Raw genomic sequence first — 24,078 nt, 5'->3', positions numbered from 1 at the left:
TACTTGCTCTCATATTTTCCTTTTCCTTGGTTTGACTCAATGCATCAGCCCGGCCCAGCAGGGATTTTATCTAGGTTACCTATGAAAGGCTGGTTGATCACATTTCATTTCCTATATATACCTTACAATAAATGTGTACTGATATTTTGTTACTGAAAAGCTTTTACTATGAAGCAGAAAAATCAGAAAATGTTGGGTTTTTTCGGCAGCAGTAACTTGACACGGCTCTGATCCAGCTGAAAGCGAACATGACACCGAAGATAAAGCTGAAGGAACAAACAGCGATGCAGGAGAGAAACTAAACTTTAAACCACAGAAATTCAGTTAGGAGCTACAAAAGTACTGAGAGCTGAACACACAGACTTGTGTGCACAGGCACCACACATCCCAAGAAAAGAAAGACAAACTCTGCTCAATTTTCTTGGTTTCCAGGGTAACAAGTCCCTGCCTGACATATGATTGGTTGCTTAAAAAAAAACATGCGGAATGGCAGCACAAAAAAGGCTTAGCAATTGGAAAAATGACGCCTTTTCTCTGCTACAGATGGTCTCTCCTCGCTTGGAACATTTGAAAAAAAGATGCTGGTACTCAGACAAAAATGTGGACATGGACCCTTGCATACTCCCCAGAGGCTGAACCCAGAAATGTTTAATGAATAATCCTGTGTCAAGCCAGAATGTCAGCTTTATCTACTAGATCAGAGCAAGTTAAAAGTGCCAGAGGTGATGAATAATTAGATTTTGATGACCCTGTGACCTTTCCTGTAGCATCACCTTCAAGACAACATTTTATGCCTGCATATACATATATATTTTAGCCCTACTGCTATCAAGGTTTAAAAAAGCAACATTTCCAGTATGTTGATGCATCTGTTGAGTATTTTCATGTGGTGTTCTTCAAGCAGAGCTTTAGAGTTTTAGTCTTGGTGAAAAACAAATTCTGTATTCCTGTGCAAAGTCCGCTGAGAGAAAGAGAGCTAGCAGGCAGAGAGAGAAAAAAGGAAAAATGGGTGTTGAGTAGATTTTGGGGTTGCTTTTGTTTGGAGCCCATTTTTGCACCCTCAAGGAAAGATCCAACGCGGAGAAACCAGTTACTTTCAAATCAGCCCTTCTTGAAGGTCGGCTTTCATTCCACATCTGAAGATCACACATGCGGCAGAGCCCTGGCTCAACCAGTTGCCAAATAAGAGGCAGAACAGGAGAGGCGTAGGAGCTGGAAGCAGGAACTGAGCGGCGCTGAGAGCGGCAAAGGCCCTCTGGGAAACACGAGCCAGTCTGCACATGAAATGACCTTCTGTGAGTAGGGGACAGCCGCATGGCTGTAAGTGACAGGCAGAGCCAATGTCATTACTGCGATTAGCTATTCAGGTCCAAAACAAAGAGCTGCCTCTGAGTGTGTGACGAGGGAGTATGCACTGGGTGTCTGCCACTAATTCAATTAGGAAAATTTGGAGATTACAATTACATACAACAGTTATGTAAGCGGCTGACCTTGTCTGGGCTCCACAGTGGCACCATTGCAGGTAATATCACACAAATGTGTGTGTGGGAGGGAGATGACCTACAGTAAGTGATACGTTCCAGCAAAAATGCATTTGAAAATGAAAGGCAGAGGAGGCAGAGGCCTGAAAAAGTCATTGACTCTGTATGAGGGAACACACAACAGCCATCCCACCTCGCATTTGAATGCAATAACATTTTGGGTTTCAATACATATCATTACTTCCAAATGTCTGAGTTGTGCATTGAAATACTCCCAAAATGCTGCTGAAGCAAAACAGAAAGTTCATTTTTCATCTGGTCAGGTGAGTCGCAACATTTTTTTCCCCCAGAGCAGCAGATAGACAGACAGAACAACAGTTTTTGGTGTGAATGTCAGTGACTTTGACCATTAGTCAGAATTTATTTGTAGAAAAATGAAGCTGAGGAATTCTGAGACTTGGGGCCACAACAACATTTATAACAGCAAAACTGGAATAAAGATGGAAACACAATTGGTGATTCGCTTCTATTTCGATTCGACCAGCTATATCTGTGTTCAGCTAATTCAACTCTGATGAAGTTTGATGCTCAAATTTGCAAAAAAAAAACTGCAAACTGTCTGAACAGAAACATTATCTGTATCTGTGTCTCTTCAGCTAATGACATTATCTGTCTCCTGGGCAAATGTTTTATTTTCTAGCCTAAAATTAATTGCCAATGCAACTGCTGTGTGTACAAATCATCAAAATTATTGACTATTGGCATATGACTAATTAGGAAATCTCTTTAATATCACTGTCATCTCACAACAAAATGTGGAGTTTGAATGTTCACATGTAAAACATTTCCTTTGATTGGTGATCTTTTCAAGGTGTTTACTGATGGTCATAAGAAATTAAGAGATAACTTAAGTTGATTAGATTTAAATAATTTTAAGGAACACAAAAACAAGGAGTTCAGCTTTGCCAGATTTATGATGAAATAAATTTGTGGACAGTCATTTGTTTCGTACAACCATGTAGCTGATCGGGATCATTTATCAGCGTGGCAGAGAATAGAGATGTTCTGCCTGTGAATGAGCTGAGCTGAGCTGATGAGCTTTGAGGCAAACCGCATTAATCAATACGCAGAAGAAACATAATTACCGACAGAGACTGAATATTGATGGGATGAGAACGAGTTCCACAGCAGTCCAGGAAACCAGGCGAATCTCTGTCAAGTTAGAAAGCTACGATAAATTGTGTCGAGGCTGAAACACTGCGGTCAACCCCCCCCCCCCAACAAGACTGACTGCTGTCTGAGCAATCTGGATCCATTAGTGTAACGTTCACTTTCACGTCACAACCACAAGCCGTAAGAAGGTGGTGTGAATGCAATATGGCCGACCTCTTAAGCGTCCTACAGTTAGAGCTCGGTGCTGTGTAAAAAATTATGATACCAGTACCAATACCAGTACACTTATTCTGATATCAATGCTAATACTAGTACTTCATTCGATACCTTTTATTGAAGGATTGCCTTTATGAAGAACGCTTGTGGTGATTGGCTGCGAGCAAAACCGTGCAACAAGTCATTTTTCCCAGATCTGCGTACCAAAAGGACTGAATGCAGGTAGTGTTTGGCTGGAGATGTTTTAATACTATGTGGTACTGGATTCATCCAATACACACCTTGAAGGTATTGAGTATTGACACCCAACCCCATATACAGTGGAACAGTGGTGCAGTTTGGCTCAACTTTCCTAAAGTAGGTAGGTAACCAGAACAATTTTACAGCAAGACCAAGTCACGTCCTGTAAGTACTTCATTTGTTTAACTGTAATGCCAATTACATGTCTGGGCTCTCTTACTCTTCTTCAGTGGATATTTGTGAACACACTCATAACTGCAACATCCCCAAACTCCCTGAATAGATCTCGACATTTTGAGAGTTGTTGAATGAGGGTAAACTTTATAAACTTTGTGAAACACTGTTGACGACATATCCTTGAGTATTTGGGCCTTCTTCGGGCACATTTTATACATCAAGTTATTTCTTTATTTGTGGAAAAAAACAGTGTCCATTTGTCTCAGCATGTTAATGGCTGTTGAGCTGCTGGTTAAAAACAACAGTGAATTTTGCAACCATATTCATGTGCAGATAGAGCAGGGAAGTGAAATGGCTATGGCAAATTTTGAATCAATCGTGGCTTCTTGTAAATCCGGCATTAAGAACACCAAGTTTTTTTTTTCCTTGTAGAAAGAACTGTGTCTGCTATAAAGGGCAGGTAGGAGAGATACTCTCTGGGTCGCTGGGGTGCACACTTTTCCTTTCTCTGACTCTGTTATCAATGCCTTTTTATGTCATTTGGGATGTAAAATGTCAGATTTCCACTCAGTCAGAGGAGGTGAAAGTGTGCATTTTGTGCATAGTTCAGTTAAAAATCCCAGAGAACCGCGGAGCGTCTCTCCAGCGCAAGTAAAATATGTGGCCCACTGTCTTTGAACTGAATAACCAAATGGAAAATAATGGACAAAATTTGTCAAAATCCTGACAAAATAGCACTTGTAATTCTAGATGTGAACTCACATACTTAGAGCTGATTGGCTCACCCAAGACACATGAGATTAATTTCCAAACTTAAGTCTACAGCTTTGAGGTAAACATTTCATGACTGTTTCTAGATTTTACGGTTTTGTTTTTACTTATTGATATAGTTATTCATGGCAGATTTTGGGCCTTTGCTTAACATTTATGTAACAACTCAGTTGGCTTCATGAAGGTTTCCTTAAGAGTTAGAGAGTTAAAGCCACAGATTTCCAGAAGCTCCACTTTAAATTTTGGGACAGCAGCCAAGCCAGCATACATAAAGTGGAAAACCGTGTACATGATGGAACGGAGGTACCAGAGGAGTTATGTAGTTGTTAAAAGGAAAGAGCGAGGATTTTGTTGCCTGACTTAATGGACAGGATAGTACGATGTTTAGCAGAGACTTTATCTCCAAAATCTCTGCAATGAGGAGGTGAGCAACATGGTGACATAACAGAAAAATCTAAGACTAAGGATGAAAATTCTTCTGATTTAAATCCAGCCCTGCTACATCTCAGGCTTTTGAACTCTGCAGTAAAATAAAATTGGATTATTATCATTATCAATTTATCTGTCAGTTATCACTGTGGTTAACTAATTGTTTGGTTTGCACAATTTCAGAAAATTCATAGTTCATCAGTATATAAAGTACTCATAGTTCAGGCATATTACCTGAAAGTGTGGGTCAGCCTCACAAATTACAACATAAAGCAGCTTAATGGATTTTCTTTCCTCACTATGCTCTGAATGAGACATAAAAAGTCTTTTTTAGTGCAGGTGGTTTGTGAGAAAAAGATGGTGAACCTCACACAAATTACAACAGAAAAGTGTTATTACTCATAAAAGTATCCTCCATAATAAATAACATGTTCTAAGAAATCAAACTGGTGGTTCAAAGTCATTTCTTACCACTGCATTGCTTCCTAAAATAAACATCCCTACACAAATATACTTCTACTAATATACTACTAAAGCTAAACTAAAATTTAAATATCACTTAAAAGAGCACTTTTACTATTCTACTTTCAAAGTTTTTGTGACTCCCAAATTGGCACCCATCAGCATAAATGTTGGCAATGATGAACATAAAACTTAAACATGTTAGCTTTTAAGCAAGACTTCTTTTGAGTCCAAAGATGCTGCAAGAAAATGAGCCCAACAGATCATTTTTGATGCACTTATGAATCTCTTATGAAGGATTAAGAATTTCCTTTTGCACTTTCCGTGTATATCATCCAAGTGCATGTCTCAAGCGCAACACGGTCTCTGGTTGATTGCGGACAGCACTGAACAATTTGTGTAGATGTCTAACAAGAAGACATGCATAAATCAGCTTTTAACATCAATTCAGTATTTTCCAATCCTTTCCCCCACTTGGATTTCTTAAGACTTTTGATAAATGACACATTTATGAGACTCCAACAGTTAAAGAAGTTTCTGCTGCAGTCTGTGTAGGGTCATACTGTGTGCTATTAGTCCTCTCTAGATAGTTTGCATGTTCATTTAGAGGCTTCATCCCAGCTGAGGGCAACACCGCCTCTTTGCTCTCGCTCAGCGATGTTGCCCAAATGTCTTTACATCTGTTATATTTTCTGTGGATTGATTTCTGACAAGGACAGACAAAGAACAGACACAGGGAAAATTTCCCTGAACTCTCAAGTTCCCGATCCACCTTCAGATTAAGTCCAAATCCTAACCTAAGGTGAAAGTCCTTCACTTGGACACGGTGAGAATTAAAGCCGTTGCCCTGTGGAAAGCCACAGGATTTGCACAAAGATATCCGAACGGATCAAGGCAGTCAAACAGAGGTTAATGTTGCTGCTTCTTGTTTTTCAAATACAGCAACAAATCTGCTCTATTACTGTGACAGCAAAGGTTTAGCATATTCCAAATAATAATTATGATTATTCCAGTTAATGTGTTGAATTATTAATTGCATTGCTTCTAAAATAATGTAGAAGTACAGTCCTATTTTTCTATCCTCTGTCTACATGAATTAATGAAAAATACACATGGAAATCATTCCCACAGTGGGGAGAAAGAAGAAAAAAAATCCGGATTTTTAATAATGAATCTGTAAAGAATGGAGCACTGATGAGCAATTCTGTTTTCCCCCCAACAGTGCAATGTGTAAAATATAAATGGGGGATAAAGAGAGCGTTCTGTTCATTTAATAACGGTGACCATGAAGAGCAGCATGGGTCAAAGACATTTCAACAGTTAGCATCTGAAGTCATTACGTGTCTTGAATGCTTATCTTAAAACTATTCATGCGGGCAGGAGAATGAAATTTGACATCGGTAAGTGTTGGATTAATTTCCCAGAATGCTCTTTTGTAGCTCCCAAGGAAGGGATGCATGTGGTTAAAGGACAGGATTGTTTTTATAAATTGAGGGGGGGGGGGGGGGGGGGGGTAATATCTTAGCATCCTGGCTGCCTGATAGCTGTATCGCTCTCTGGTTTATTTTCTTGTTTTGCTTTGTAGGCTTGTTTGGGAAGAAAACTCCACTTTTTTTGTTCTGAGCAAACCAAAAGCGACACCGAACACTTGACATTTTTCCTTGATTGCTAAAACATTTTCTTCTATCAGACTACTCCGTAGCTGCAAACAAAACCTCTCTACATGAGCCTAAAATTCAAGACATATCCGCCATCCTCAAAACCATCAGTTTTCTCCATCAGTTTTCATTTTGGTAACATGTTGAACATGCACAAAAAGTTCTTTGACTTCTGAGGTGTAATCTTTCTTTCTTTCTCTCTGCAAAATGTTGGGGTTGATTTTTTAAAGCTGCGTTTCTGGGACACCAAAGGGTAGAAAAACAGACACACTACAGAGCCAACTGTAGAGTATGGAGCTGTCCTGGCTCTGTCCAAAAAAGTGCCAAATAGTATCTTGTTTAAAAAACCTGTATAAAAAGTGTAAAAATGAAAAATTGCCACCCTTCCTGGCTTGGAGGCCAGCAATTTTCCTCTGTTCCTGTAGCTCCAGCTTCAAAGCGAATGGTCGAACATGAGAGTGGTGTCAATCTTCTCATCTAACGAAATCATCTAAATATCGAGCAATTCCATTACTACAATAAATATTACTAGTGGAGTTGCCTTTGCCTTGTAACCAGTCAGGCTTAAATATGATCCATGAGGGCCCAACAATGTGAGGAGACCATTCTTCTCCAAGGCTCAATCTTTGGTCCTCTTCTATTTAAAATTCACATGCTTCCAATAGATGACATTTTTCATTTTTAATGTATCTATTGTTCATCAGAAGTTGTTATATACAAAATATATAACATATAAAATAACATTGAGAATCAAAATGCATGCACGCAACACCCAAGTTTGTTTTGCTCTGTCACCAAGCAACTACAGTCCAATAGATTGTCTCAAATATGCCTAAATGTCTAATTTGTCAATGATGAAAAAGAAGCAAAGCTGAAAGTTAGCAGTAGTCATGCATAATTTGAACCCAGATATAAACCTCAAACAGCCACAACAAATTAATTACAAAGACTGCATTCTGCTATCTTAAAACCAAACCAAGACTCAGGGGATTCATGTCCAGGCAGTACTTAGAGAAGCAAATCCATGCTTTTATCTGCAGTTGGTAAGATTATTATAAAAGCCTTTTCTCAGGTCTCCCCCAAAATTACCTGACAACGTCAGCTCACACAGCATGCGGCTGCTCCTAATAAAGACCAAGTGAGCTAAAGACATCAAACCAGTTTTTGAGTCTCTTCACTGGATTCTAGTGTGTCAGGGAATAGAATTTAATGCACTGCTGCTATACTGTCTATAAATCACTCACTTGGTTAGGACCGAAGTACATCTGTGACAGTCTTTTGCCATATGAGCCCTCTCTGTCTCGCAGGTCAGCAAGTAGAGGGCTGTTAAGTTTTAACTTTGGAGAAGCAGCTATGAACGCCGCACACAATCCCGAGCACACTGTGATGTGGGGATTCTTTTCATCAGCAGTGACTGGGAAACTGGTGAGGACTGTGGGTAATAGATGGATCCAAACACAGGGTAGTTCTTGAAGAAAACTGGTCCCAGTCTGCAAGAGACTTGAACCTGGGGCACGGGTGCACAGTTACCCTAAAGAGTACAGTAACAGCTACACTGTAATGGTTCAAGACAAAGAATGTTAATGTCTTCAAAAGGCCCAGTCAAAGTCCAGACCTCAACCCAACTAAGAATCTGCGGTGACACTTGGACATATGGTTTGCATCCAATCTGACTGAATTTGAGATTTTTTGAAAGAGTAAAAATTACAGTCGTTAAATATGTGAAGCTGGAAGAAATGTCTCAGAATGACTTGCTGCAGCGAAAGGTGTTTCCACCAAGCATTGACTCAGGGGGGTTGAACATTATCATTTGTGCCACAACAGAAAACATTTTGCACCTTCACGCATGTTGTGTTAATTATAAAATCAATCTGAATTCCACATTTTAACACTGGAAAATGCAGAAAAGCTCAAGGGAGGTGAATAATTATGCAAACTTTGACCACCTATAAATCAATGAACTTTGAAGGAGCAATATGTAGCCATTGCACATGCAAAAATGAGTACAGCAGTGCAGATAGCGAGTTGGAGCCATAGATGGCATATTTATTAGGCTGTAATCCTGTTTAATATATGATCCATGGTTGAAGCAATTTGCTTCTCCCCGCTCCCTCCTGCCCCCTCCCCAGACACAGCAGAGACAGGCAGGCTGCAGGAGCTCTGCAGGAGCTCTGCAGGAGCTCTGCAGGAGGGCAGGATGCATGCAACCTTGTAAACTGACAAAAACAAGCGACAACAAGCTCTCCACTCTAAGTTAATAAACTGTCAGTCAATGTATTGAATATCTCTCATTTAAATACTCATCATAAACCATCTTGTCCTCCTATCCTTTATGTCTCTGTTCTTAACTTTTTAAATTTTCTTTGAAAGGGTTTCTGTTCTTTTAATTGGAATTTTAATGATTTGAGCTATACACATAAACTTGCCTTGTTTTTATGATTCGCTGTGAGTCCACATAATCTGTGCATAACTGTACAGTATGTCACAGTTTAGGTGTGAAACAGGCATCATTAAAACAAGAGCTGTCAAGACCAAAGAAGCACATGTTAAAAGTCCATGTGAAGATGTGAGAATAAACTGCATCCTCTCACATTTACGGGTACTTAAAACCATTTAATGAGCCTTAAAATCAATAAAGTGCTGTTTAGGGCATAAATCAAATTGCTCTAGATTTCAAGGCTAATGGCTTTGCTCCATTTGCTTTGAATGAAGAAATCATTCCCAGCACTAAGAGGAGTGAGATGATCAGGTGAGCAGAGATTCTATATATTTTTTAGACTATTTTTTACTTGTGCAAAGTTGTCAAATTCACTTGGCTGCTGTCAAAGTAGTGCAAAAGTACATCTCAGATAAAATATACAATTGGATTTTGTTGTTTGTTGGGGACGACTTCATCAGCATTAGTTTGAGCTTTGAAAAAGAAGGTTTGGTGGGGAAACGCACTCATACTGGAACTTTTTGCATAATCAGTATGCAAATAAAAATCTGGTAACTGCCTCCCTTTGTAACTAATCTAAATCCAGTCCTCATATAAACTATCCTCATTAGTGCCCCTCTGGGAATGTGTGATTGGTAATTCTGGACGTATTCTGCCCACTGCAGTGTTTATCAGCTGTACAAAAGCACTGCATTACAAGCTTTATCGGTTGGGAGTTAAGGATGAAAAACATGCACATATTGAACTGAGTGTCAGTATCAAATGAAAGTAAATGCAGTTTGCTCTAATGGGTTTTTATTTCAGCCCTTTAGGTGATCCAAACATCCAAACTGGTAAAATCTGAAAGACTTTTTGTATCCTTTGTGCCTCACCTTCCTGTAAATACCAGTCACAGGATTTGAGCTGTTGATGGGGTCGCTGCCCTTGTGGTGAAAAACCAAATGCAACTGAATGTGGAAAGTGTCAAATGATCTAAATGATGTTTGACCAGACATACAGAACAGTTCAACACAACATTGATTTAGGGAGGCTCACAGTCAAAGAGGCTGGGAGTAGAGGGTGGAAGGGGGGATTTGGAGATCATGTTCTTTGTGGATGCTGTTTGCAAAGATTTGCTACCTGGGAATTGAACGCTGATGAAGGTTTGAAGAGCATTTTTGTTTTTTGTCATCTGTTCCTTCTGTATCAGCACAAACTGGTGAGTCATGTTTTAATTTGTTTAGCAGCTGTTTGTTCCTCATTATTGATCTTTTTTTTTTCATCTTTAATCTTTGAAATCACTCTGACTGTTACAAGCTGCGCTTTATTAGTGAGGAGAGGTTCAAAGACTCTGTCTGGGGATTTTTTTTTTTTTTTTAACTCTATGTCATATCATAAAACACTGTTTCTATTTACTAAGAAGCTGCTGGTATTTTTGCATTCTTATTTTGGTCACTTGTGTTTTTTATCAGAGTTAAGATTTAAAGATTTAGTCAGTGACTGTGTAATGTTGGCAAACTTCCTGGTGTGAGCTGTATCTCATGCAGTCATCACTGAACTGTGATCTGCAGTCCTACCCTCATGCATAAGAGTAATGAATAAGTTGATATAACAGTCTAATGATGTCTTTGTTATGAGCGATACTGATGAGTAAAAAAACAACACTTAATTTAGACACAAAGAAATAAAAATAATGCATAAAAGATTTAAAAAGTACAATTAAAATAGCATTTAGCTTGGATTTATTGTAGTATGACAGAGCTGTATTATGCAAGTAACAAGATACTATATTTACTGGTCAGACAAGAGGGTGACTCGATAAAAACATGTTTTAAAGTTCCCATGGAGTCAAGATTAATGTTTAAATGCTTTTGTCACATATGCATTGTGCAGTATGCCAACAATGACATACAGTATGGTAGTTCTGCTTCAGTGGAACACTTTCATGCCTATGGAGAATACATCTATTCACCAGAGTGGACTGGATTGTTACTAGAGGCTGAGCCTTACTGTACAAAAGCACCGTGTTATTCACTGGTATGAGTAAAACTGGGTCATATTTTATAGAAAATATTTCACTGTTTTCACAGCTTTCACGGCGTACTCGCTGCTAAAGTAGCCAGCTGTAACTGTTAGCTGCCATTTCCAGGTGACAAAAGTGGGCTCAGCAGCCTCCGAAGGCCCTAGCTCTGGTTCTTGAACCACTTCCATTCAGAATTCTTGGAAACTTGGTGCTATCCAGTGAACCTCCTTCCTTATTTTCACACGTCGTGCAACCTGGAACACAGCAGTACAACATTTGAGCTTCACGACTCGCCCATTCACCGATCAATGTCAACCACAAGTTCCTCCCTCCCTCGTCTTTATAGGAAACACATAAACATGAGTAAACAATAAGCAGCTGTTTCACGGGAACTTTAAGGCAGGATTTAAAAACAGACTCAGCGCCAACCCTCCTTCAAAACTTAACTTGGTATCAGCTCATACCACCCACAGCCAACAACAGATGATAAACAGCAACACTAAACCAAACTCATTCAATCTACTATCACTTAATTAATTCAGCTCTCACCCAAAGAACTGTAAGTAAGCAAAAACTTTTGATTCCAATTTTATCCAATTACGTTTTGATCTCTTCTCCCTAATAGCACTGCGATGCTCTCTTTTATCTTCACTAGAGTTTCATCTGACAGACAGCCACTGCGGCGATAATTAATCGACAAACCACCAGCCTGATGGGAATAATAGGCGTTTGGGAGGAATCAATACCACAACGCCATCCTCCCGTGCATCATACAGCCTTTCATCCGCGAGGGGTGACGGAGCATTACCTCCACTCAAATTTACACCGCTTGTTCACAGTGTGTCTGTCTAGCAGCAGCATTAAGAAAAGGACAAGTGATGGCTTCCTGGCTCTCAGGAGGGAGTGTGAGGGCTGAGAAGGATTGTCACAGCTGAAGTGCATGTTTATAGATCAGCTCTGACTGAGTGCTCCTTTAGAAAAGAGCCTTCACTGGCCAATCGATGAGGCGATTATATCATTGTTACCATCCACTTCATTATGGAACAGTGTGAGCCGCACACACATCCTCTGGGCTATATAAAGATGCAGCTTTTACACATACACTGTGAAATGTATGCACGTGTGTGCTAATTTGTCCTTGGCTGTTTCATTGTCGGCACTGTTACCAGCTTGTCATCCACGCTGAGACAGTACTGAACAAATATTTACCTTGATAAACACTGACAGCTCATTAGATGTGTCATTTCAAAGGAGCACGGTAAAAATAAACTGGCGCTGCCACTTGTGACAGAGATATCAAGGTGTTTTCATGTGTGGCATATGTGTGTGTGTGCGTTACCTGTTACAGTCGACATGCAGCAGTAGGTGTGACGCGCTGATGGTGAGGGCGATCTTGTGCCACTGGCCATCGGCGAGGCGGTAGGGGAAGGACTCGGAGCGCGGCTTGCCTTTGAAGCGGTAGTGGTAGCGGATCTCCTCCCTCACCCCGCTGCTCTCCAGCTCGAAGTAGCTGCAGCAAAAAGAGACGAGGTCAGAGGTCAGAGATGTTCTCTGTACGTGACAAGGTCTCCGCTCAAGGTAAGCAAAGAAAGTCACAGAAAACCCTCAGGCTAGAGCATTGTGGCTACAAGATCATGTGCAAAGCAGTTAAGCAATTTATTTTCTAAACCCTTTAGAGATAAAATTAAAAAGATTCATATTTTACATTTTATTAACACTGCGCTAGTGCTGGAACAACTAGTGAAATCATTTATTAGTGGACCAACAGAAAAGTAATGCAACTATCTGAATAATCAATTAATGTTTTAAAGGACCAGCGTGTAGGATTTAGGTAAGGCTGCAACTAGTATGTAGAAGAAACCACGGTGGCTGTGAAACTTGCGAAAGGCCACATCTAGAGCCAGTGTTTGGTTTGTCCGTTCAGGGCTACCGTAGAAACATGGCAGTTCAACATGGCAGCCTCCATAGACGAGAACCCACGCCTTGTGTAGACGTAAACAGCTCATTCTAAGCTAACAAAAACACAATTCTTATTTTAAGGTGATTATACACTAATGAGAGCATAGATCCCCTAAATCTCACACACTGGACCTTAAAGTGATTTATGAAACCAAAATGCTAAACATTTGTATTAATTGTGTTGCTTTTTATGTTCTATATTATGTAAGTTAAAAGTTTTTTTCTGTTTGGGACTGTTTGTCAGACAAAACAAATGATCTGAAGATGACATTTAGGACTGCAGGAACCTGACATGGATATTTCCTAGCATTTTTCTTTTACATTTTTAACTAAATAAGCAATCAAAAAGCTCACCAGATCACCCTTCCTACGGGCTACAATGTTTGCTGTCCTAAAATATGAAACTTTTGATGTTGACCTCTGATGTCACACGGGACTCAATCGCTGACCTCCTGGGTGAAAACACACATGAACTTTTTTGCTTTTTATCCTATGTCACCTGACGCAGATAGGTTAACAATGAAGTTACTGAAAGCCTGGTGCATCTCATATGTACCCGTATGAGTCGCAGAGTGGTGTGACAAATCAGTATACAATGACACTGGAATTAGAATAGCCTGGCATCTGCTCGGAAATTTCAGGTTAATCTAAAATACCAGGTTAAAGGACGTCTTGCGTGCAAAGTTAACCCGAGAGTAGTGCGAAAGGAAAGATCATGGAGTATGAAAAGTGGAAATATTTCCTCTGAGGTAGATGGTTAAAAAATAAAATATGAATCTGCCAATTACAGTCCCAGGTACAAGTGACTTTTTTTGCTTGAGAAGAGATCAAGAGGTCATTATAAGTCATTCGGATTCACAAAATGTCTTTAAAGTCAAGCTATTATTTTCGAGACACCTTGTCATGGACCAAAGTGTTGGTAGAGGGCAAATTTTGACCTGACTGGAGATTTATCCCCTGGAGATTGGGAATATTGACAACACAGGCTCACTGCCCAAATCCTGAACTTCATCTTGGGGTTTCACTGCTAGCGACGCAAAAAATATAGTTACACAATTAAAATGAGCGATCAAACTGTGAAAATTAAATGTCACTTAGTCTTGTAATCAATCTCTCTCGAGCTGTGTTGTGGGACAAACCACAACCAGACTACAATGCTTTGATGACCTGATATTTATTAAAAAGCCCACTATCATCCTGAAACCTGAGTAAACACAATTTAATTTCATTACCGAGCTGACAAACAATAATAATGTGTGTACACATGAAGGACAATGAGCCGGAGCAGCCTCTGAGGTGTAGGCTTTTGTGTAAAAAGATGTTCGTCAGTTTGTCTTAACAGGAAAAAGACGGATATTTCCGTCTCAGTTTCACCCACTGTTCTCACTTTGCGGTGTGACTGCAGGTGTTTTCGACCTGCTGCTTGTCTCAGCACCATGTGCGCACCGCTCTCCACCCTCATCAGCCACGCTAAATTAAGAGCCAGCCAGCCACAGACAGCAGCAGCCCGAGAGCCGCAGGCAACCAGTCATGACATTTCAGCTTCCCTACGGCGGCAAGTGACCCCAACGCTGGAACCTGCAGCCCCTCAGCACACACACAAAATATACTGTATGTGACACAGCTCTCCAAAAACCCAAATCACGCTAGAACCTATCCCATCCCAATATATTCAGGCACAAAAACACAGAGAGTCTCTCACACACAGGGATCAAACCCATTCAATACCAAAGCTCAACAGCTCTCATGCATATTTATGGAAAGGGAGAGTGGACCCACTCCAGAGAATATCAATCGAGGCTGTGGGGCAGCAGACTTATCCATCTTCCAGTTTAGAAAATGAATGAAACTGAGAAGAACTCATAAGAACTCAAAACAAACAAAACGCCAGACACATTATAGGATAAAATATCAAGACATAATTTTCACTCTCACCAGGTACGCGTTATAATTTGTCTTTGCCTGCAGCTCAAAGACATGATTTGATTATAAAAGCACTACAGTATAGCCTCTGAATGTGAGACATAAGAGAAGAAGGATTTCTCAGATATGATAACACTGAGTTAACTAAATTTAATTGTTGGGATCTGTGAATGTGGCAAAAGTGCCACACAAAAGTGAGATGAGAAAAGGAACAGGAACTTTCAAACAATTAGGCAGGTTGTAAACACAGCGAGATAAGCCTGCATTTAAAATCAAAACCAAAGAGTTGCTAATGATTCCCTATTGCACAGTGTGACTGTGTGCGAGCAACTACAGAAAGTGCAGTCTAAAGTTTGGGTTATAACTTCAATATGTCATCATACCTAAACGCCAGAATATGTCGATTGCCAATGACTGTCATAACAACATACATGACCGCCTAATAGGCCTATGCCTGTTAGAACTTAAAGTTCCTGTGAAGTCATAATCAATGTTTAAGTGTTTTTATCAGATGTGTATTTTGCAGTATGTCACGTTTATGCCAGTATCTGGCCTGACAATGTCAAACGAGTCATTCTGTAGATGTTTTAGGGTATTTTACAGTTTGTCTTTTTCTGGAAAACAATTAAAAACTGTTGCATCCAATAAAAGGCTTTCTTGCTTGTGAGCAGAAATGCGTAGCCGATAAGCGCGCTGCACAATAAATAAATGAAGTAGGTTGTGAAGTATGTATTGTATGTTTGTCACGAGACAGAAATGACACATGGCTCACAGGACACAGTGAAAGTCCTGTGTTTGACCCATCCATCAACACTGATCTCCCTATATCAATTTTCAGACCTTTCACACTTCTCAGGTCATAATTACAATGGCGTCTAAGAATAAATGTAAACGTGTCATACTAAGCTGCTTGTACAGACGCATGTTGTTTTATCACATTTGAAATGCATTTAAAGGTCAACTTTGTAAGATTTACTCAGATTTATTATCAGAAAATGGGAGAAATCAAACATAATATTCATACCCATGTTTTTCTTAGTTTATAGTCACCTGAAAATAAGAACTGTTGTGCTTTTGCTGCCTTGGAATGAGAGGATTATATGTACAGAGAGGAACTGGTCCTCGTCCATGGAAGCCACCATGTTGAACGGCCATGTTTGTACAGTAGCCCAGAATGGACAAACCAAACACTGACTCTAGAGAGGGCGTTTCTCATTTTCATAGTCACCTACATGCTTAGGAAGGGGAGGGTGAGGTGAGATGTTTGCAGTCTGCTACTAAATCCTACACACTGGTCCTTTAAGGTTTTTGTTAAATGGGGATTACCATTAGAAAGTGCGAAAACTTCAAGTGTGCTGACAGGTCGCCTCAACTCACTCCAGCATTATATTTTCATATTTTCGGAACAAAAATACATTTGAAAACAAGATGTGCATGAAAGACAAAGGTAAATTTCAAGTAAAAGAATTAGTCATAGTGCAATATTCCTACATAATGAGGATGAAGATGAACAAATTTACTGTTGTAGTCGAGAAAAGACAAAGACGAGACAAAGAAACTGAGAGGAGGGGGCGTAGATCAGCACACGCAGTCTTGTAGGGTTCATTTAACCGAGTTCAAACCTTTCCACAGAGCTAATGACGGCCCATCAGCCCCCCACACAGCAGGCTGTGTTAATACTAAAACAATTATCACACAGTAAATTAACAAGCATCACAGGGAAGTGTTTTTCTACAACATTAAATTGCATTTGCACACGTCGAGCGGTGGCTGATGACTTACTTACATGTGTGTGTGTATGTGTGAAATAGAGAGAGCGGTACAGTCGGCGCGGGCATGGCTGGCCAGTTCAGGCCGTCTTTGTACGGCATCACTCTGAAATTAAATGAATACATCACTCCGTGGCTGCGCCGGGCAGCGACCTGACAGCTCGTCTCCATCATGCTGCAGGAGACGAGCCACTGATACTTGTCAGCTGGCGAAGAATCATTTGCATCGAACGAGGAGTAAAACGAGAACAAGAGCTCTCCAGCTTCGCCTCTTCCACTGATGGAAGCCTCCTCGGGGCTTTGAGAGGCCTGGAATCACTGAACGAGCAGAAACACCGTTATCCTGATTTGACTCATGAAATAATCATCAAAGGCATTAACTCCACTTCACAGCGAGCATTTATTTTATGAAGCATTTAGTGGTAGCTATTGTATCTCCACATTACAGCATATTTAATGAAGGGGAATAATCTATTGGCAGGCAGTCCATTTGTAACGAATTGTGTAGCCTGACAAACACTAAAAATGACATATCTGTTTTGGCGCTTCTCTGAACAAAATATAAACAATGAGCCTCATCACCATTTTAAAAGCTTTCTTTTCATTGCTGATCCTTTCATAACCATCATTTTACAAAGCTTTTTTTTTTTTTTTACTAATGGCAACTGCGTGGATCTAACAGACCCCTAATGTGAGCATTCACAAATAAAAAAATAAAAAAACGTGTTTGCATATCAAAGAAAAACAGAACAAAAATTGGCAAACAGTGCAAGAGGAAAACTGCTTTATGATTATTATGTGTTTGGACTTGATGTTAGAGTAAAACTGCATTCTTCTGCAGGCAGCTATTTTCTAAACAAAAATACATTTGAAAATAATAAATGTGCATGAATGAACACAAAGAGATTGTTCACCCAAAAACCAAAAGTACATATTCTCCCTGGCCTATAGTGCAATCCATTTAGATGTTTTTGGTGTGAGCTGCACACCTTTTCTATTTTCCTAGTAGAAAAAAAAAGTTGTTCCAGAGATTCTAAAGTAGTTACGGTAGATTCTAATACAGAAAGAAAGAAGGGCCGACATGAAACTGCTCACAAGGTCTGTGGAATCTTGACTAACTGGGTCATGATTTTTGGAAAGAGAGAAAGAGTTTTGCATTTTTCTTTTTTCTTTGAGCACTACAAACCAAATCACATTAAGTCCCATTATACTGGAGAGAAGGCAGACATCTCCAGCTCATATCGCCAAAACTGTGCAGTGCACACCAAAAGAAGTCTAGCTGGACAAACAGCACTACAGAAAAACATATTTTTGATTTTGGGGTGAACTGATATAAACAAAGATGTTACAAAATTTTACTGATTCAACCACATAGTTACTAGTAAAAAACAAACAAGAGACCAATGATGAGAGAATTTTTCTTTGCTGTGGACCAAGCAGTCAAACTTTGTTTTGCATTTAGGTTCCACTTATAGGTGTACAAATTGATCAGGATCACAACTGGCCAGAGCACAGTGGATAATGAGATATGCAGGGCTGCAAAGGACCATTTCCTCAAAATATGGACAAAAAAAGGAAAAAAAAACTGCGTTGGGAACATCCATTCAGAAGCAAAGTGCTTAGTTGGCTATTTATGATGCATTCGGTTTAGGAATATGGGCTACGTAGGACAAAGCCCCTAAACTGCGACACAGTTTTAGATTTCCCTCTCATTTCCAGTAAACCACACCACAATTATCTACTAAAGTTCCCTTGCTTTTTCAGGCATATATGTGATGTCACTGCACAACTACAGGGACCCATACAAACACGGTATCTCCCTGCAACGTGGCGATTGCGACATATCATTCCTGACGTTATACAAACATCACTGCAAGATGACAAGTACAATGTTACCGTTAGTTTTGTTGCTGCTTGGTTGTTGAAATGTTGTTCAACGTCCTCTGTTGCAAATGTTACGTTGCAACTACAATCCTATGACAATTTATTGTTACTAGGGATGCTACATACTATACCATGGCAATGGCGGTGCATGTAGATGCTGCGGCTGGTAGCTTCTTCAAAATGTGATACTTTCACGTTATGCCTTTATTGCTGAAACACGAATCACCTGACAGAAATTATTCATAGGCATCAGGAAAGGAAGTGTGGGGTTTGGATTAAAGAGCAGCAGACCTTGACACGATCAACATTGCATACAACATCTTTCAACCACCCAGCCAGATCAGACAGATGCACCATGATAATGATGATAATAAATTATCTCAATACATTGATATTAAATGTATAACGGGCATATTCTGTGGCCTGGCTCCAGAGTGACAAAATGAACTCCCCACTGAAGTCAAGGGCTAAAAAAAAAAACACCTTTTCAGACTCAACAACTGCTGCTATAGCTCTTCCTTATGGCTCATTTTTAATTAACATCTCTAATCACTTATAATATAGCACTAAGGATGCTTTTATCATCCAAAATTGGGATATACTCCCAATTTTGGATGATATCTAGCTCTTGCTCCTATGGTCTGAACACAGTCTAATGAAATATTGTCAAGACATTTACGACTCTACACTACAAGAAACCAACTCTGGTGTCACTGTGAGCCATTCATTAACTTTGGTGATTTTGCAAGTGTAAAAAGAGATTTTCTGTATCATGACTATAGCAAATTCTGTCTGAACAGAGATTTTAAAAAATCCTTTCTACAAAGTCAAGTTTCCATGCTGTACCTGGATCAAATATGCTCCAGTTGACATGACAACAGAATAAGAGTCAATATATACAGTAGGTTTGCTACTGCAAGTGCTGGAATTTGTCTAAAATTGAACGTGTACACACCACCAGCAATTTAAAGCAGCACACTGACACATGGTGTCACAAATGCATCTTCCATACGTAAGCAGTGGGCAGACTTGTATAACACTAAAAATACACATTCAGCATGAATTTATCATGTGCCTTTAGGCAACAATGCATGCAGCATGACTGGACAGGTAGTGGTCAGTCTCCAGTACACACTGATCCTATCTACTGTTTCGTTAATATTATTTAGTGCAAAAAAAAAGGCAGCAAAAGTGTTCTAAAATCTGATCAGATCTCTATAGGTGCTGTGGTGGGAGTACAACACGTTCATACTCATGTTGAGTTTTTGTGAACCCACCAACGAAGCTATGACAGTTTGATGCTCTCACAACACTTGTCAACACAGAGATGATTTCTTTCTTGAAATTAATGTCACTGAAAACTGTTCACAGCAGGAGTAATAGGACAATTATTTCTGGAAAGTGTTGTGGCTATTGATGTTTTCTAGTTAAAATCTTGTTTCTTACTTTTCAAAATGTCATTCACTGACTGAGCGAAGGAAGAAATCTTAAAAACAGATGTCTGAAAACCTGGACAAATAAAACAAAAATATCTTTATATATGGTTAGATACCACTAGAGATGAGTGAGACAGTATTGTTTTTGTGATATGGAGAAAACTGACCTTTTAAAACAAAAGTTTATTATTTTGGGAAATACTCTTTCTATTCACTTTCTAATGAAAAGTTAGATGAGAAAATAAGGAACATACTTTATTAATCCCCCTGTGGGGAAATTCAATTGTTTTCACTCCATTGTTAAATAAGATTAAGATTGATTCCACTCTCTATTCCATTCTCTATCTATCTGCTAAATATGGGCTAACATTACAGCCAACAGCTGGATGGCTTAGCTTAGCTGAAAGCATGCAAGTAAGAGCAAATAGCTGCCTGGCTCTGTCAAACAATAACGTAATCCACCTACTAGCACCACTAAAGCTCAGTAATTAAAATCTTATATTTGTTTATTAGGTCCTCTTTCCCTGCTCTTTGCACTTCTACCGTGGATAAGCAGGCTACATGGTTACCTAGTTTCTTTTCTGTCTGTCTTTATGATCATGAGTCTGCACGGGGTCTTTTATTTTGAAAATTAACCACATTCTCCCTGCCTTTTCTGTGTCTGACTTCCTGTTCATTTGATCTGCTCTGTGCTGACTGATGCAGCATCTCACCAAACTCTCTGGGAGAAAATTTCCAAAAATGTCGTTAAAGTAGTAGTAGTGCCCTCTAGCATGAACAATTGTTATTTTTAGAACACCATGTGTAGTATATGGTAGTGGTAGTGTATGGCATTGGTCCAGGCATGCGTTGATTGGTCAAACACAAACACATGAGCCAACATAGCACCGCTAACACCACTTTTTAAAACCTGCGCAAAATGTTGGCTGTGTGAAGAACAACTCTTAAACAGTAGCCTTAAAAAAATGGAACAAAATATGGACAAATGGACGATCAGTGGTGTACCAATTGTAGTGCAAAAGGGATGCTGCTACACCAACTCCTGGCTGGCTTACATCTCTTCTGTGTTCCTGTTGGTGGTGCAAATGCAAAATAGCATGTTGTTCTTGGGGAACTGTCTGAAAACACTTGTGTATTCAATGTTAATGTGATACAGACAAAGCAGACCTTATCTAAGCAGTTCTTCTCATTAGCTATAAAACAATGGAATATTCAAATTGACTTATTGCCATGTTTATATTTTAGGACACAGGAAGAAGACTTCATGCTACTGCCAAGGTCTCCTCCCATTTTTCTTGCACAGTCTTATAAATGTGCTGAGTCCGATCGAGATGTTGTTTCAAACTGCTGAGTAATAAATAAACAGCCGCAGTGGCAGGGTTGCAGGCTGTGTCTCTGGAGATGGAGATTGTGGGCAATGGAAAGGTCTCAGGAGTGTGGTGACAGCTCTGGAAAGAAGCTGTTGAGGTGACAAGTGGTCTTCATCAAAATGCACTGGTGTCATGTGTAAGAGAAAAGTTTTGGAAATGAATGGCTGCCCCAGAGTGCAGGGTTGGCTGTATATCACCCTGTCCTTTTTTCTTCACCCCGCAGTGTCATGCAGTTATTTTATGGAGGGCAGCTGACAGCCAATTATCTGCTCAATAAGAAGGTCAACACTCTGGAGCTTCTCCGTGGAATGCGAGGAGAAGCAGGTAAACCAGATCCCACCATGGAAAAATACACCAATACCTTCAGTTACTGAGCCGGAAAATGTGACAGGGATTGGTTTGTGAGGTGTTGGGCTTTTTGTCACATGAAGACGATTCTTCATCAAAGTTACTGGATATAGCAGCTGGTCTCATCACATTGCAAGGCGCTAACAGATAGGTGTAACTTTCACAACTGAGCCCAGCATGAGGTTTATCGGTCCACAGGATGCCTGCTGGACCACCATGTGACCTGACTTACAAAGAAATATGACCTGTCACCAGTAGCAAGAGACAAATTATGAATTGTCCCACAAATCACACGTGATGTTTTTTCAATTAAAAAGATAATTTATAAATCAAGAAAGTCACAGGTCGTTGTAAAACTGTTTAAGTACCAGACTCTGATGATATATTATTGAAAAGACTACATGCCCAGAAGTTGGATTACTGACGTCATGACTTTGTCCCTCCAAAAGCTAAAGTGAATTGCTGAAGCTATGATGCCTGTGTGTTTCTGTACCAAGATGTAGTCACACAACAGCAAGTCTTGTTCATTCTTTCACTGGCCCACTGATAATGATCATGATGTTGCACTCATGTATGCTGTATGCTGTAATATCAGTAAAAACTCTTTTCATTAGCTTCACTAAGCGTTAATCTAACTGGCCAGCCTTGTTAGCTTGCCCTGTATTACTGTGAACAAACAGTTACCATGGTTTCAGTGTGACATTATAGCTATTCATTCAACAATGTTTAACATTCACCAAGTCATACAAAAAGTATGCTGATCTCATTTTACAGTATTAAATGTTTTTAGTTGATGTTGCTATCAGCTGGCTCTCCAACACTCCTGCCACCCCTTCACAGCCCACTTAATGTACCACAATTGAGATGCACATGTGATGAACATGATGTAACACTAATGTGATGCTTTATATGCATATGGTTAAGATGAACTAAATTTTGGGCCGCAGGAAAATTAGCTGGTGTCATGGGCATGAGCTAATGGGGATGTCTTCTTTTAAATAAATAAAATAGTCTACTCTGCTGCTGAGAAGAGAGAGCTAAGCTTAGCTGGTCCTGGAGTAGTGCAGAAAAACGAGGATTGAAATCATTATAAGTATTTGGGAAAAAATAGATATGTTTGACAACACTACTGCATTGTACTAATTAAATGATGATTAACTGAATGTTGACTAACTGAATCTGATTAAATGCTGTAACTGAGATGCTCTTTTCTTTCAAACTGCTTTCACAGCCCAGTCTCCTCAATGATGAAAAGCATTATTTAAATTGTATGGAATTTATTATTATCTCGTAGTTTGAGTAGTCCATTTGAAAAGGTTAAAAGGGCAAGAGGTTTTAATTTCTGAAATAAGACAGGGAAAAAAGAGATTTGATTTTTTAATTGATAAATGGGTTTCTTTCTTTCTTTTGTTCTCTCTTTAACTGAACATTAATGTACACCAATACATAGTAGAAGTATCCATCACTTAAGAATCACATTTAATGTACCTCTAAATACTATATGTATCTGTCAGTTTTGATATTACTCCCAAACTTTCTGTATCAAACTGAAGCTGTATTAACCGTCCCACTGTTGAAAGATATTTTGGGGTTTTAGATGTTTTTCTGCCAGAAAGTTCTTTGTGCTTTTTCTTTTATGAGGAAGAGGATGGCAGCCAAGAGGCTGGTGAAGGTCTCCGGGGTCTGGAGACTGTTGGACAGGTGGAGGAGGTCTGGCTGTCTCATGGGCATCAGAGGGATCCCGTCTTTCAAACTAACAGCAAACACACTGGAGGTTTCTGGGAAGTGTGAGGCAGGATAAGTCTACTGCCTTTTTGTTGCTAGTGAGACCAGCAGAGCCTTTATCATGCTGAGTGAGTAATTTCTTTTCCTCTGGGCTTCATGTTCCTCAGCGTTCATTCTTTAGCAGCTGCACTCTCCAACGATTTGTTTTGTTTGTGAAGGCAACCTCATATAAATGGAGACAGCAACTGACAGACATTCAAGATATCAAGATGACAGATGCCCAAACTATCTTGATTATGTAAGAGCTTTTGATATGTTGTCCAGTTTGGGTGCCTTCACATTCTGTTTGCAATTTGCATCATCTGCAGATCGAGCAGATCGAGCAGATCGAGCGGGCAGGAAGTCAGGTGCAGAAAACACAGAGAGAATTCGGTCAATTTTCAAAATAAAAGACCCTGTGCAGACTTGCGATCATAAGCACCGACAGAAAAGAAAAATATTTATCCTTGTAACCTACTTATCCATGTTAGAAGCACAAAAAAACAAGGAAAAAGGAACAAATCACCAAAATCTGAGCAAGTCAATATTATCAGGTGGTTCAAACTGTGGCCCAGACAT

The 24,078-nt window shown here is 39.7% G+C and overlaps 1 protein-coding gene across 1 annotated transcript in view; it reads right to left on the bottom strand.

The window, feature by feature from the left end:
* Positions 1-24,078, bottom strand: part of LOC146332578 (protein kinase C-binding protein NELL1-like) — a 381,691-nt gene that overhangs the window by 292,609 nt on the left and 65,004 nt on the right. The window contains exon 4 of the mRNA XM_084732249.1: positions 12,386-12,556. Coding sequence (XP_084588375.1) covers positions 12,386-12,556 — 171 coding nt within the window. The remainder of the gene's footprint in view (positions 1-12,385; positions 12,557-24,078) is intronic.

The sequence above is a fragment of the Lutjanus erythropterus genome, chromosome 1, assembly GCF_056507025.1.
Source record: "Lutjanus erythropterus isolate fLutEry1 chromosome 1, fLutEry1.hap2, whole genome shotgun sequence".
In the NCBI taxonomy this organism is placed as follows: domain Eukaryota; kingdom Metazoa; phylum Chordata; class Actinopteri; order Lutjaniformes; family Lutjanidae; genus Lutjanus; species Lutjanus erythropterus.
The sequence above is the reverse complement of the archived record's forward strand: the minus strand, read 5'-3'. Positions and strand labels throughout refer to the sequence as shown.